General features: G+C 47.0%; 1 protein-coding gene across 1 annotated transcript in view; it reads right to left on the bottom strand.

The window, feature by feature from the left end:
• The window catches only part of LOC145359643 (microtubule-actin cross-linking factor 1, isoforms 6/7-like), a 163,427-nt gene that overhangs the window by 67,955 nt on the left and 79,549 nt on the right, over positions 1-15,923 (bottom strand). Inside the window, exons 9-11 of the mRNA XM_080214354.1 lie at positions 11,466-11,617; positions 10,231-10,305; positions 103-220 (exon numbers count right to left, since the gene is read on the bottom strand). Coding sequence (XP_080070480.1) covers positions 103-220; positions 10,231-10,305; positions 11,466-11,617 — 345 coding nt within the window. The remainder of the gene's footprint in view (positions 1-102; positions 221-10,230; positions 10,306-11,465; positions 11,618-15,923) is intronic.

Genomic DNA, 15,923 nt, shown 5'->3' with positions numbered 1-15,923 from the left:
CATAAACTCGAGCCACAATGCTTCATTTAATTCCCCCTCCAATATATCACCGTTTCTTAAGATTTGTCAGCAAGAATAGTCACATATATGATAAACACCTACCTCTGCAAGGGTCATTTTTCACCAAGAATTCATCCAGAGGACTCCATCCTCCTCCAACTCGCACCATCACCATGCTGCGTAGAATCCTGACCATCCTCAGCTGCTGTGAGTCACCAAACTACAAGAAGATGATAAAGAATTGAGGTAACCCTGAGCTAACCCTCACCCTAACCCTAACCCTGAATTAACCCTAACCCTGAACGAACCTAACACGAACCCTGAACTAACCCTAACCCTGAAGTAACCCAAATCCTAACCAGAACTAACCTAACCCTAATCCTGAACTAACTCTCAGCCCAACCCTGAACTAACCCTAACCCTGAAATAACCCTAACCTTAACCCTGAACTAACCTGAACCAACCCTAACAGGTAGCAGTGAAAGGGTGTGTTTCTGAATGAAGGGGTGTTACAAGTGGTGTTCCTCAGGGATCAGTGCTGGGACCTTTGCTGTTTGGAATATATATAAATGATTGAGGGAAATGGAACTGGATTGATTAGTAAGTTTGCAGACAACACAAAGGTTGGTGGATTTGTGGATAGTGATAAGAACCATCAGAGGATGTAGCAGGATATAGATCAGTTGGCGACTTGGGCGGAGAGATGGCAGATGGAGTTTAATCCAGACAAATGTGAGGTAATGCATTTTGGAAAGTCCAAAACAGATAGGAAATGTATAGTAAATGGCAGAACCCTTAAGAGTATTGATAGACAGAGGGATCTTGGTGTGAAGGTACACAGGTCACTGAAAGTGGCAATGCAGGTGGAGAAGGTAATCAAGAAGGCGTACGGCATGCTTGCCTTCATCGACCGGGGCATTGAGTTTAAAAATTGGCAAGTCATGTTGCAGATTTATAGAACATTAGTTAGGCCTCACTTGAAATATGGTGTTCAATTCTGGTCACCACACTACCAGAAGGATGTGGAGGCTTTGGAGAGGGTACATAAAAGATTTACCAGGATGTTGCCTGGTATGGAGGGCATTAACTATGAGGAGAGGTTGGAGAACTTGATTTGTTCTCACTGGAGCGACGGAGGTTGAGGGGAGACCTGATAGAAGTCTACAAGATTATGAGACGCATGAACAGAGTGGATAATCAGAAGCTTTTTTCCAGGGTGGAAGTGTCAATTACTAGGGAGCATAGGTTTAAGGTGTGAGGGGAAAGTTTTAAAAGGGGTGTACGAGACAGATTTTTTACACAGAGAGTCGTGGGTGCCTGGAACTCATTGCCGAGGGAGATAGTGGAAGCGGATACAGTAGTGACTTTTAAGTGGTTTCTTGACAAGTACACGAATGAGATCGGAATAGAGGGATATGGTCCCCAGAAGTGCAGGGAGTTTTAATTAAAACAGGCAGCATGGTCGGTGCAGATTTGGAGGACCGAAGGGCCTGTTCCCATGCTGTAATTTTTTTCTGCTTTGTCCTTTGTTCTTAACCCTAACCCTGAACTAACCCGAAACCCTAACCTTGAACTAATCCAAACCCTAACTCTGAACTAACCGAAACCTAACCCTGAACTAACCCCAACCTGAACTAAACCTAATCCTGAATGACCCGAAGCCTAACCCTGACCTAACCTAACCCTAATCCTGAACTGACCTAAACCAAACCCTGAACTAACCCTAACCCTAGCCCTGAACTAACCTAAACCCTAACTCTGAACTAAACCTAACCAGGTGCCAGGATTCAGATGCTTCAGGAAGGACAGGGAGGGAGGCAAAAGAGGTGGTGGAGTGGCACTGTTGATCAGGGACAGTGTCATGGCTGCAGAGAAGGAGGATGTCGTGGAGGGACCATCTACAGAGTCTCTGTGGGTGGAAGTTAGGAACAGCAAAGGGTCGAAAACTTTGCTGGGTGTATTCTATAGGCCACCCAATAGTGACAGGGAAGTTGAGGTGCAGATAGGGAAACAGATTCTAGAGAGATGTAGTAATAACAGAGTTGTCGTGATGGGAGACTTCAATTTCCCAAACATCGACTGGAATATCCCTAGGGTAAGGGGTTTGGATGGGGAGGAGTTTGTTAGGTGTGTTCAGGAAGGTTTCCTGACACAGTACGTGGATAAGCCTACGAGAGGAGAGGCTGTACTTGACCTGGTACTGGCGAAAGAACGAGGACAGGTGATGGATCTCTCGGTAGGAGAGCATCTTGGGAATGGTGATCATAATTCTATCTCCTTCACAATTGCATTGGAACGAGATAGGATCAGGCAGGCTAGGAAGGTGTTTGTCTGGAGTAAGGGGAAATGCGAAGAAGTCAGGAAGTTACTTGGACAAATAAACTGGAAGGAGGCGTTCTTAGGGAAAAGTACCGAAGGAAGGTGACAGATATTCAAGGAATGTTTGTCTCTGCATGACAACGTTCTGATGTGACAAGGGGGTTTTGGTAGGTCACGGGAACCGTGGTGCACAAAGGCTGTGGTGAACCCAGTCAGGAGGAAAGGGAAGGTGTACAAAAGGTTCAGGGAACTAGGAGATGTTAAGGATCTTGAGGAGTATAAGGATTGTAGAAAGGAGCTTAAAAGGGAAATTAGGAGAGCCAGAAGGGGTCATAAGAAGACCTTGGCGGGTAAGATTAAGGAGAATCCCAAGGCCTTATGTGAAAAGTAAAAGGATGAGAAGAGAAGGGTAGGACCTATAAAAGGTGAAGGGGGAAAGGTCTGTGTGGAACCAGAAGAAATGGCAGAAGTGCTTAATGAGTACTTTGCCTCAGTATTCACAGTGGAAACTGATCTGGGAGATTTTGCTACGGATTTGCAGCAGATGGAAAAGACTGAGTATGTGGATATTAAGGAGGAGGATGTGTTAGAACTTTTGAATTCTATCAAGATAGATAAGTCGCCGGGACCAGATGGGATGTACCCCAGGATACTGTGGGAGGTGAGGGAAGTGATTGCAGAGCCCCTGGCGATGATCTTTGCGTCGTCAATGGGGACGGGAGAGGTTCCGGAGGATTGGAGGATTGCGGATGTAGTTCCTATTTTCAAGAAAGGGAACAGAGATAGCCCGGGAAATTACCGACCGGTGAGTCTGACCTCAGTGGTTGGTAAGCTGATGGAGAGGCTTCTGAGGGACAAGATTTACAAGCATTTGGAGAGGTTTGACATGATCAGAAATAGTCTTCATGGTTTTGTCAAGGGCAGGTCGTGCCTTACGAGCCTAGTTGAGTTCTTCGAAAATGTGACTGAACACATTGACGAAGGAAGTGCAGTGGACATGGTGTACATGGACTTCAGCAAGGCGTTTGATAAGGTCCCCCATGCAAGACCTCTTGGGAAGGTGAGAGGGCATGGGATCCAAGGGGCTTTGGCCCTGTGGATCCAGAACTGGCTTGCCTGCAGAAGGCAGAGAGTGGTTGTGGATGGGTCTTTTTCGGCATGGAGGTCAGTCACCAGTGGAGTGCCCCAGGGATCTGTTCTAGGACCCTTGCTGTTTGTCATTTTCATAAATGACCTAGATGAGGAAGTGGAGGGATGGGTTAGTAAGTTCACTGATGACACGAAGGTCGGTGGTGTTGTGAATGGTCTGGAAGGATGTCAAAAGTTGCAGCAGGACATAAATAGGATGCAGGGCTGGGCGGAGAAGTGGCAGATGGACTTCAACGCGGATAAATGTGTAGTGGTCCATTTTGGCAGAACCAACGGGATGAACGAGTACACTATCAAGGGCAAGAGTCTTAGTAGTGTTGAAGAGCAGAAGGATCTTGGGGTCCGGGTCCACAGGACTCTTAAATCGGCCTCGCAGTTGGAGGATGTGGTCAAGAAGGTGTATGGTGTACTGGCCTTCATTAATCGAGGGATTGAGTTTAGGAATCGGGAGGTAATGCTGCAAGTTTATAAGACCCTTGTCAGGCCTCACTTGGAGTACTGCGCGCAGTTCTGGTCGCCTCACTACAGGAAGGACGTAGAAGCGATTGAAAGGGTACAGAGGAGATTTACAAGGATGTTGCCTGGACTGGGAGGCACGCCTTATGAAGTTAGGTGGAGGGAGCTGGGACTCTTTTCCCTGGAGAGACGAAGGTTGAGAGGCAACCTGATAGAAGTTTATAAAATGTTGAGAGGAATAGATAGGGTGGATTCTCAGAGGCTATTTCCCCGGGTTGAAATCGTCGCTACGAGAGGACACAGATTTAAGGTGCGGGGAGGCAAGTACAGAACTGATGTTAGGGGTAAGTTTTTCACTCAGAGGGTGGTGAGTGAATGGAATTGGCTGCCATCAGTGGTGGTGGAGGCGAACTCGCTGGGGTCTTTTAAAAGACTTCTGGATGAGTATATGGGATTTAATGGGATTGGGGGTTATAGATAGGTCTATGGATTGGTAGGTGTTGATGTGATCGGCGCAACTTGTGGGCCGAAGGGCCTGTTTGCGCTGTAGTGTTCTATGTTCTGTGTTCTAACCTTAACCCTGAACTAACCCTAACCCTGAACCTGAACTAACCTAACCCGGATCCTGAAGTACCCTTAACCCTAACCCTAACCCTGAATGATCCCAAACTCGAATCCCAATCCTAGCCCAAACCAGAACCCTAACCCTAATTAACCTAACCCTAACCCTGAACTAACCTAACCCTAACCCAGAACTAATCCTAACAGTAACCCTGAAATAACCCTAAACCTTCCCTGAACTAACCCAACCCTAACCCTGAACTAACCTGAACCCTAACCCTGAACTAACTCTAACCCTAACCCTGAACTAACCCCATACCTAATCCTGAATTAACCCTAACCCTAACTCTGAATTAACCTAACCCTAACCTTGAACTACCCTAACCTAAACCCTGACCCTAACCCTAACCGTAACCCTAATTGTGACCTAACCCCAATCCTAACCTTGAACGACCCTAACCCTAACTGTGAACTAAACCTAACCCTAATCTGAACTAACCTAACTCTAACTCTGAACTAACTTTAACCCAAACCTTATGAAGATAGGTTGAGAGAGCTAGGTCTCTTCTCCCTGGAGAGACGAAGGTTGAGAGGCGACCTGATAGAGGTTTATAAAATGTTGAGAGGAATAAATAGGGTGGATTCTCGGAGGCTATTTCCCAGGGCTGAAATGGTCGCTACGAGAGGACACAGGTTTAAGGTGCTGGGGAGCGAGTACAGAGGGGATGTTAGGGGTAAGTTTTTCACTCAGAGGGTGGTGAGTGATTGGAATCAGCTGCCGTCGGTGGTGGTAGAGGCAAACTCGCTGGGGTCTTTTAAAAGAGTACATGGAATTTAATGGGATTGAGAGTTATAAATAGGCCTGGTAGGTATGGATATGATCGGTGCAACTTGTGGGCCGAAGGGCCTGTTTGTGCTGTAGTGTTCTATGTTCTACATTAATAGTGCAGATTCAATGGGCCAAATGGCCTTTTCTGTACTGCACAATTCTATGATTCTAAGACTCTATGAAAGAGTTTGATTGGGCAGATCATAGAATCAAACAATCCTTACAGTGCAGAATGAGGCCATTTGGCCCATTGAGCCCACCGATAACAGTCCCACTCAGAGCCTATCCTCATAACTCCACGTATTTACCTTGCTTATCATCCTGACACTGAGTGACAATTTAGCATGGTAATCCACCTAACCTGTACATCTTTGGACTGTGGGAGGAAGCTGGAGCATCCAGAGGAAACCCATGCAGACACAGGGAGAATGTGCAGACCCCACACAGACAGTGACCCAAGCTGGGAGTTGAACTTGGTCCCTGACGCTGCGAGGCAGCAATGCTAACCACTGTGCCACCCTGCCACCCTTGGAGAGAAATTATATGCTTTGATAGGGCAGTCAGAATAGTGGGGCATCAACAGAAAAACTAGAACTAGAGCGCTCAAGAATGAAATTAGGAAGCAGTTCCTGACACAAAGTTATTATGAAAATCTGCAACGCTTCTCCAAAATGAAGAGCTTGCTGGGAATCAATTTAAAAATGAAGACCTGGACTGGTCAATTTCTGTCGGGAGTTAGAGAATATGGAGATAAATAGAGTTAAGATAGATATTGACCATGATCCAATTATCTGGCAGGGCTGACTTGAAGAGTTGAATCTCCTTGGTATGATGCCCATGATTAAAATACAGCCCTATTAAAGTTAACTCTTGTCACATTGAAACAATTGGGCAGTCAGGAATTCAGCAATGACAGTTTAGAAGATGAAAGGGTGACTCCACAGACATGGTGAGGGCAATGTGGAATGGGTTCTTGCTGCTTCTCGGATAGATTCATAGTGTCATAGAGGTTTAAGCATGGAAACAGGTTCTTTGGCTCAACTTGTCCATGTTGCCCTTTATTTTTAACCCCTAAGCTAATCCCAATTTCCCGCTTTTGGCCCATATTCCTCGATACCCATCTTACCCATATAACTATCTGAATGCTTTTTAAAAGACAAAATTGTACCCGCCTCTATTACTACCTCTGGCAGCTTGTTCCAGACACTCACCACCCTCTGTGTGAAAAAATTGCCCCCCTGGACACTTTTGCATCTCCCCCCCTCACCTTAAACCTATGTTCTCTAGTTTTAGACTCCTCGACCTTTGGGAAAAGATATTGACCATCTAACTTGTCTATGCCCCTCATTATTTTATAGACTTCCATAAGATCACCCTTCAGCCTCCTACGCTCCAGAGAAAGAAGTCCCAGTCCATTCAGCCTCTCCTTATAATCAATCCATTAAGTTCTGTAATGTTTCTAGTTTAATATTATCCTTTCTATAATAGGGTGACCAGAATTGCACACAGTATTCCAAGTGTGGCCTTACCAATGTCTTGTACAACTTCAACAAGACGTCCCAACTCCGATACTCAATGTTCTGACCAATGAAACCAAGCATGCCGAATGCCTTCTTCACCACTCTGTCCACCTGTGACTCCACTTTCAAGGAGCTATGAACACGTACCCCTAGATCTCTTTGTTCTGTAACTCTCCCCAACGCCCTACCATTAACTGAGTAAGTCCTGCCCTGGTTCAATCTACCAAAATGCATCATCTCGCATTTGTCTAAATTAAACTCCATCAGGCCTCCAGTTTGAAAAACAACTCTCTACAACCACCGTCTGGCTTCTGTCAAGAAGCCAATTTTGTATCCAGTTAGATAACTCACCCTGGATCCCGTAAGATTTAACCTTATGCAACAACCTACCATGCGGTATCTTGTCAGAGGCCTTGCTAAAGTACATAAGAACATAAGAAATAGGAGCAGGAGTAGGCCATCTAGCCCTTCAAGCCTGCCCCGCCATTCAATAAGATCATGGCTGATCTGTCGTGGCTCAGTTCCACTTTCCCGCCCTCTCCCCATAACCCTTAATCCCCTCTCTTATCAAAAACCCATCAACCCGCGTCTTAAAAATATTTAGCGAGGCAGCCTCCACCACTTCAACGGGCAGAGAATTCCAGAGATTCACCACCCTTTGAGTGAAGAAGTTCCTCCTCAACTCCGTTCTAAACCGCCCCCCTTTTATCTTGAGGCTGTGCCCCCTAGTCCTACTGTCTTTTTTGAGCGGGAAGAGTCTCTCCACCTCTATCCTATCCATCCCATTCATCATCTTATACGTCTCAATGAGATCTCCCCTCATTCTTCTAAACTCTAACGAGTACAAGCCCAGTTTATTCAGCCTCTCTTCATAGCTCAACCCCCTCAACTCCGGTATCAGCCTAGTAAACCTCCTCTGCACTCCCTCCAAGGCCAAAATATCTTTGCGCAGGTGCGGCGCCCAAAACTGCACACAGTACTCCAGCTGCGGCCTCACCAATGCCCTATACAGCCGCAGCAAGACCTCCCTACTTTTATATTCAATCCCCCTCGCTATGAAGGCCAGCATCCCATTCGCCTTCCTGACCACCTGCTGCACCTGCAAGCTGGGTTTTTGCGACTCATGCACAAGGACCCCGAGGTCCCTCTGCACCGTCGCCTGCTGCAGTTTTTCGCCCCGTAAGTAATAGTCCTTCCTACCATTCTTCCTACCAAAGTGGACCACCTCACACTTGCCAACATTAAGTTCCATTTGCCATTTCCTGGCCCATTTGCCCAGCCTATCTAGATCCTTCTGCAGACTCTCCACACCCTCCGCACAATTTGCCGTTCCCCCAATCTTGGTGTCATCAGCAAATTTCGACACCATACACTCGGTTCCCTCCTCCAGATCATCTATATAAATGGTAAAAAGCTGAGGCCCCAGCACCGACCCCTGGGGCACTCCACTAGTCACCATCCGCCAATCCGAATAGCACCCGTTGACCCCCACTCTCTGCTTCCTGTTTGACAACCAATCCTCTATCCACGCTAACACCCTACCCCCAACTCCATGTCCCTCGACCTTCTGCAATAATCTCTTCTGAGGTACTTTGTCAAACGCCTTCTGAAAATCTAGAAAGACCACATCCACCGGCTCTCCTCTATCCACCGCCCTAGATACATCCTCATAGAACTCCAGTAAAGTCCATGTAGACAACATCAACTGCAGTCCATGTAGACAACATCAATCTACCTTCTTGGTTACCCCTTCAAAAAACGCAACCAAATTTGTGAGATATGATTTTCCACTCACAAAGCCACGCTGACTGTCCCTAATCAGTCCTTGCATCTCTAAATGCCTGTAGATCATGTCTCTCGGAGTACCTTCCAACAACGTTCACACACATTCTCTCTCTCACACACACTCTCTCAGACACACACCCACTCTCTCCCTCACACACACCCACTCTCTCCCTCACACACACCCACTCTCTCCCTCACACACACCCACTCTCTCCCTCACACACACCCACTCTCTCCCTCACACACACCCACTCTCTCCCTCACACACACCCACTCTCTCCCTCACACACACCCACTCTCTCCCTCACACACACCCACTCTCTCCCTCACACACACCCACTCTCTCCCTCACACACACCCACTCTCTCCCTCACACACACCCACTCTCTCCCTCACACACACCCACTCTCTCCCTCACACACACCCACTCTCTCCCTCACACACACCCACTCTCTCCCTCACACACCTTCAAAAAACTCAACCAAATTTGTGAGACATGATTTTCCACTCACAAAGCCACACTGAGTGTCCCTAATCAGTCCTTGCACCTCTAAATGCCTGTAGATCCTGTCTCTCGGAGTACCTTCCAACAACTTACCGTCCCTAGTCTCAGGAGGAGAGTTCCAAAGACACTCAACCCTCTGAGTGAATGGGTACAGCTCCAATAACCGTTAAGAAACTTAAAATCATCCAGGACAACGTCGCCCGCTAGATCAGCGCCCCATCCGCCATCACCAATAGACAGTGGCAGCCATGTGGACATCCTACAAAGATGCCAAGGCTCCTTAGACAACACCTTCCAAACTCAACCTCTAACACCTAGGTCAAGAACAGTAGATACATGGGAACACCACCACCACCTGCAACCTTCTCATCATAAGAACGTAAGAACATAAGAACTAGGAGCAGGAGTAGGCCATCTCGGCCCCCCGTCACTGTCTTGGAACTGACTCCCTATCAGTACTATGTGTGTATCTATGCCATATGGACTTCAGCAGTTGAAAACCGGATCACCGGCACCTTCTCAAACGCTGACCTTGCCGAGGACCCCCAGACCCATTAAAACAAAACACACTAGCGGATGCACAGACACAATGCAAAAGTGTAGAGTGGCATGGTAGCACAGTGGTTAGCACTGCTGCTTCACAGCTCCAGAGACCTGAGTTCAATTCCCAGCTTGGATCACTGTCTGTGTGGAGTTTGCATATTCTCCTCATGTCTGCGTGGATTTCCTCTGGGTGCACCAGTTTCCTCCCACAGACTAAAGATGTGCAGGTTAGGTTGATTGGCCATGCTAAATTGTCCCTTAGTGCCCTGAGATGCGTAGGTTAGAGGGATTAGCGGGTAAATGTGTAGGGATATGGGAGTAGGGCCTGGGTGGGATTGTGGCCGGTGCAGACTCTTCCTGCACTGTAGGGTTTATATGATTTCTATGAAATAGTGATTCCATTCTCACAGCTCCCCCCAGAGCCTTACTCCCATTCTCCCCCTCCCATCCCCACACACAGCCCCACTCCCACTCTCTCTCACCTCCCCCACACACACACACAGAGCCCCACCTCCCTTCAATGTACTCACAAACCCCTCCCATCCCCACAGTGCTACACCTACCCGGTATCTGTTGGTGCTGATTTGTTCCACTTGGAATCTCTGGGCACAGCGACACTCAGCCACCTGACGACAGACCTACAAGAAACAGCAACCATCAGATAACCAAACATGTCTGACACCAAAGCTGTCAAATAATTTCGGGGATGGGGGGGAGGTGTCTTAGCTCCAAGCTTAAGTAGGGGCTTGAGTCTTCCAAGGGACATGGGTGTCACTGCCTGGGCCAGTGTTTATTACCCACCCCTGAGGGCATTTAAGATTCAATCACATTGCTGTGGCTCTGGAGTCACATGTAGGCCAGACCAGGTAAGGACAGCAGATTCATTGGAGGGGCTTTGAAGATTTGGCAAGTTTGCAATGTGTCTTGGGGAATGTCTGAGCTCAGGGTGAGACAGTCAGGACTGTTTGAGCCTAGGGCCTGAGAGAGTGGCTCTGGGGATGGAGTTAGGGATCTAGTTGAATTCAAGGAAGAGCTTAAAGGACTGGCTGGGCTTGTAGATGCACTTCAAGGAAAGGCTGAGTTTGAGGAAGGGCCGAGATGATATTCTGAGCTGAGGGATCGGCCTAGAATACAGGCTGGGTTGGGATGTACTTATAGGAGACGTTAAGCTTGATGACTTGCTTTGGCTGCAGGCTGGGCTTGGGGGGCACCCTTTGGACAGGCATATGGGACAGATTGAACAAGCTGAGTTCAAGAAGGTGTCTGAAGGACATCTGGGGCTCAGGAAGCAGCCGTAGGTAAGGGCCTGAAGACAGGATTAGCTCAGAGAGATGTCTGCACTGGCTGAGCTTAGGGCCACAGCAATGGGGCAGGATAAGCTCGCTGGACAAGGGCAGTAGGTGAGAGGATGAACTTGGGGAGGGGGCTATGCAACAGAATGAGCTCGATGTGGCACCCATAAGGGAGTTCAGAGAGGATCTTAGACTGACTAAGGTCTTGGAGCAGCCTGGAGCCTGGCTGAGTCTGGGGAGGGGTCAAGGGGCCTGGCTGAGGTTGAGGAGGAGTCGAGTAGCAAGCCTGAGGCTGGAGGGGGGTCGAGGGGCAAGGCAGAGACTAGGGAGAGGTCGAGGGACAAGCTGAGTTGAGGAGGGGTTGAGGGGCTTAGCTGAGGCTGGGGAGAGGTCGGGGGAGGGGCTGAGGCTGAACCCAGGGAGTGGCCGACACAGGCTAAGATCATTGTATCTGATTGGCTGATAAATCTTTGGAAGTTGCCCAGAAGTTAACCTTTGCCTCTCACCTCATCTTCGATGCAACCTTCATCCTGGCTCCGGAGACAATCCCTATTCGGATGCAATGCATTTGCAAATTCATAGTAATCAATGAATCCATCTCGATTCTGGTCAAAAATTTCAGCAACTGCTTTCATTTCTAGGGAGCTGGTAGGAAATTCTGCCCAAGTAAAGTAAAAGGAAAGTTTATTTATTAGTCACAAGTAAGACGTACATTAACACTGCAATAAAGTTACTGTGAAATTCCCTAAGCACAGAAACAATTGTTTAGAGTTGTATCACTGGTCTTAGATTTTCATGGCTCCTAATGTACATCTTAAACACAAACTCTCCTCACAATTAATACCTTCAGCTTCAAGCCCTGATGGAGAAAACATGAATGCTAAAATCCCTACAATGCAGAAAAGGCCATTTGGCCCATCAAGTCTGCACCAACTCTCTGACAACGTACCTTACCCAGGCCCTATCCCCGTAACCCCATGTATTTACCCAACTAACTGAACATCTTTGGACTGTGGGAAGAAAGTGGACCACCCGGAGGAAACCCACGCAGACAAGGGGAGAATGTGCAAACTCCGCATAGACAGTGACCCGAAGCCAGAATTAAACTCAGGTTCCTGGTGCTGTGAGGCAACACACTAACCACTGTGCCGCCATTTTGTAAACAAATGAAACAACAATGTTGAATTTGCGAGTGAATTACCAGAAATGTCATTCTTGTGGCAGATTATGAAGGAGGTATCATAAGTACACAAAACATTAGTTCTTCAGTTTCACTCTGTTTGACTTAGAAACATAGAAAATAAGAGTGGGAGGAGGCCCTTCAGCCCTTCAAGCCCGCTCTGACTTTCATTTTGATCATGGCTGATCATCAAACCCAATAGACCGATCCCACCTTCCCCCCCTCACCCGTTTGATTCATTTCCTCTGAAGGAAAGCATTTCTCTTCACTTGGAGAGGCAAAGCTTGATCAGGGATAGTCAGCATGGCTTCATCAGAGGGAGAGTATACCTAACAAACTTAAGTGAATTTTTTGAGGAGGTGACCAGGTGTGTAGATGAGGGTAGCGTAGTCAATCTAGTTTATATGGATTTCCACAAAGCCTTTGACAAGGTCCCACATGGGAGACTTGTAAAGAATGTAAATTTACATGGGGAGACAGGGTAATTTGAAGAAGTGGATTCAAAATTGGCTCAGTTGTAGGAGACAGAGGGTGATGGCAGAAGGCTGCTTTAGTGACTGGAAGCCAATGACAAGTGGTGTACCACAGGGATTCGTGCTGGGCCCCCTATTGTTCATCATTTATGAAATGACACAGATGACTATGTTGGGGCAGTAGGGTCAGTAAGTTTGATGATGACACAAAGATTGGTCAGGTGGCTAACAGTGAGACGGAGTGTCTTGGGCTACAGGAGGATATAGGCGTAATGGTCAAATGGGCCAATAAGTGGCAGATGGAATTTAACCCTGAAAAGTGTGAGGTGATACACTTTTGGAAGGAGTAATTTGACGAGGAAGTATACTATGAAAGGTCTGACACTGGGAGGTTCTGTGTTTGTCCACAGATCTCTGAAGGCAGAAGGACATTAGTAGGGTGGTGAAAAAGGCATATGGTTCATTTGCCTTTATCAATCGGGATATAGATTACAAAGGCAGAGAGGTCATGATGGAATTGTATAGAACTTTGGTGAGGCCACAGCTGGAGTACTGTGTGCAGTTCTGGTCACCACATTATCGGAAGGATGTGAACGCACTGGAGAGGGTGCAGAGGAGATTCACCAGGATGCTGCCCGGGATGGAACATTTAAGTTATGAAGAGATGTTGGATAGGCTTGGGTTGTTTTGGTTGGAGAAGAGAAGACTGAGGGGTGACCTGATTAAGGTGTTCAAGATATTTTGAGACATGGGCAGACTGGATAAGGAGCAGCTGCTCCCTTTTTAGAATCCTTCAGTGCAGAAGGAGGCCATTTGACCCATCATGTTTGCACTGACCACAACTCCACCCAGGCATTATCCTCATTAACCCAATGCATTTATCATAGCTAATCCCCCTGGCACTAAGGGGCAATTTAGTATGGTCAATCCCCCTAACCCGCATATCTTTGGACTGTGGGAGGAAACCAAAGCATTCGGAGGAAACCCCCACAGGCACAGGGAGAACATGTAATTTCCACACAGACAGTGACCCAAGCCGGGAATTGAACCTGTGACCCCGGAACTGTGAGACAGCAGTGCTAACCACTTTGCCACCATGCCACCCATTGAAGGCTGATCGTTAGTTAGTGACCCTTAGTTGAAGGGTCAGTCATGGAAGAAGGGACTGTGAGAAACTACAAGGGTTGACATAGGAAATGGAGAAATATTGGAGGTTCTGATGAGCTTAAAAATTGGCAAATCCCCAGGCCCAAAAAATTGCAGGGACTCTGACACAAATTTTTAATTCCTCTCTGTCCATGGGAGAAGTGCCAGGGAACTGGAGGAAGCTAATGTGTTCCACTTTTCAAGAAGGGTGGTAGAGATGAACCAGGAAATTATAGACCAGTGAGCCTCACGTCAGTGGAAGGGAAGCTATTGGTGAAAATTAAGAAGGAGAGAATCTATCCCCATTTGGAAAGGCCTGGGTTAATTACGGATAGTCAAGTCAATATGGATTTATCAGAGGGAGGTCATGCCTAATAAATTTGAGAGATTTTTTTGAAAATGTGATCAAGTGCGTAGATGAGGGAAGTTCTGTTGATGTAGCTTATGTGGATTTTAGCAAAACACCGTCTGTACTCAGACGCAATCTCTACACAGCATGTGTGTCCCTCTGACACAGTCTGTACACAGTGTGTATGTCAAAGAACAAAGAAAATTACAGCACAGGAATAGGCCCTTTGGCCTGCCAAGCCTGCACTGATGATGCTGCCCCACTTAACTAAAACCCCCTTCCCTTCCGGGGACCATATCCCTTTATTCCCATCCTATTCATGTACTTGTCAAGACGCCCCTTAAAAGTCACTACTGAATCCGCTTCCATTACCTTCCCTGGCAAAGAGTTCCTGGCATCCATTACTCTCTGTGTAAAAATTCTGCTTCGTACATCTCCTTTAAACCTTGCCCCTCACACCTTAAACCCACGTCCCCTAGTAATTGACTCTTCCACCCTGGGAGAAAGCTTTGACTATCCACTCTGTTCATGCATCTCATAATCTTTTAGACTTCTATCAGGTCGCCCCTCAACCTCCGTCGTTCCAGTGAGAACAAACCAAGTTTCTCCAATCTCTCCTCATAGCTAATGCCCTCCATACCAGGCAACATCCTGGTAAATCTTTTCTGTACCCTCTCCAAAGCTTCCACATCCTTCTGCTAGTGTGGCGACCAGTATTGAACACTATATTCTAAGTGCGGCATAACTAAGGTTCTATAAAGCTGCAAAATTATTTGCCGATTTTTAAACTCAATACCCTGGCTGATGAAGGCAAGCATGCCGTATGCCTTCTTGACTACTTTCTCCACCTGCATTGCCACTTTTAGTGACCTACGTACCCGTATACGCAGATCCCTTTGCCTATCAATAGTCTTAAGGGTTCTGCCATTTTCTGTATATTTCCTATCTGTATTACACCTTCCAAAATGCATTACCTCACATTTGACTGGATTAAACTCCATCTGCCATCTCTCTGCCCAAGTCTCCAACTGATCTATATCCTGCTGTATCCTCTGATGGTTCTCATCACTATCCACAAATCCACCAACCTTTGTGTTGTTGGCAAACTTACTAATCAATCCGATTACATTTTCCTCCAGATCATTTATATATATTACAAACAACAAAGGTCCCAGCACTGATCCCTGAGGAACACCACTTGTCACAGCCCTCGATTCAGAAACACACCCTTCCACTGCTACCCTCTGTCTTTCTTTGACTGAGGGTAGCAGACCCTTAGACACAGTCTGTACAGAGCATGTGTGTCCCTCAGACACAATCTGTGCACAGTGTCCCACAGTGACAGATTGGACACAATGTTAATCTCCCAGACACAGTCTGTACACAGCGTGTGTCCCACAGCGATAGTCTGTACACAGCGTGTGCCCCACAGCGATAGTCTGTACACAGCGTGTGTCCCACAGTGATAGTCTGTACACAGCGTGTGTCCCACAGCAATAGTCTGTATACACAGTGAATGCGTCCATGTCATCTTTGTCAATCTCTCGTTAGCTCTGACCGATTCCTGACATTGTTATCTCCACCACCTCCCTTCTCCCTTTCTCAAATTAATATAAAAAAGGATAGCAAGAGTTTTTATAAATATATAAAAAGGAAGAGGCTGGCTAGGGTGAACATTGGACCCTTAGAGGATGAGAGGGGGGACTTAGTGGTAGGGGATGGGGAAATGGCTGAGGCCTTGAATAACTTTTTTGTTTCAGTCTTCACAGAGGAGGACGTGAATAATTTGCCGGGTGTTAGCGATGGAAAGATGGTA

Source organism: Carcharhinus amblyrhynchos, chromosome 2 (assembly GCF_965287045.1).
Source record: "Carcharhinus amblyrhynchos chromosome 2, sCarAmb.v2.hapA, whole genome shotgun sequence".
NCBI classification, from domain to species: Eukaryota; Metazoa; Chordata; class Chondrichthyes; order Carcharhiniformes; family Carcharhinidae; genus Carcharhinus; species Carcharhinus amblyrhynchos.
Note: the sequence above shows the minus strand (reverse complement) of the source record. Positions and strands in the feature narration are given on the sequence as shown.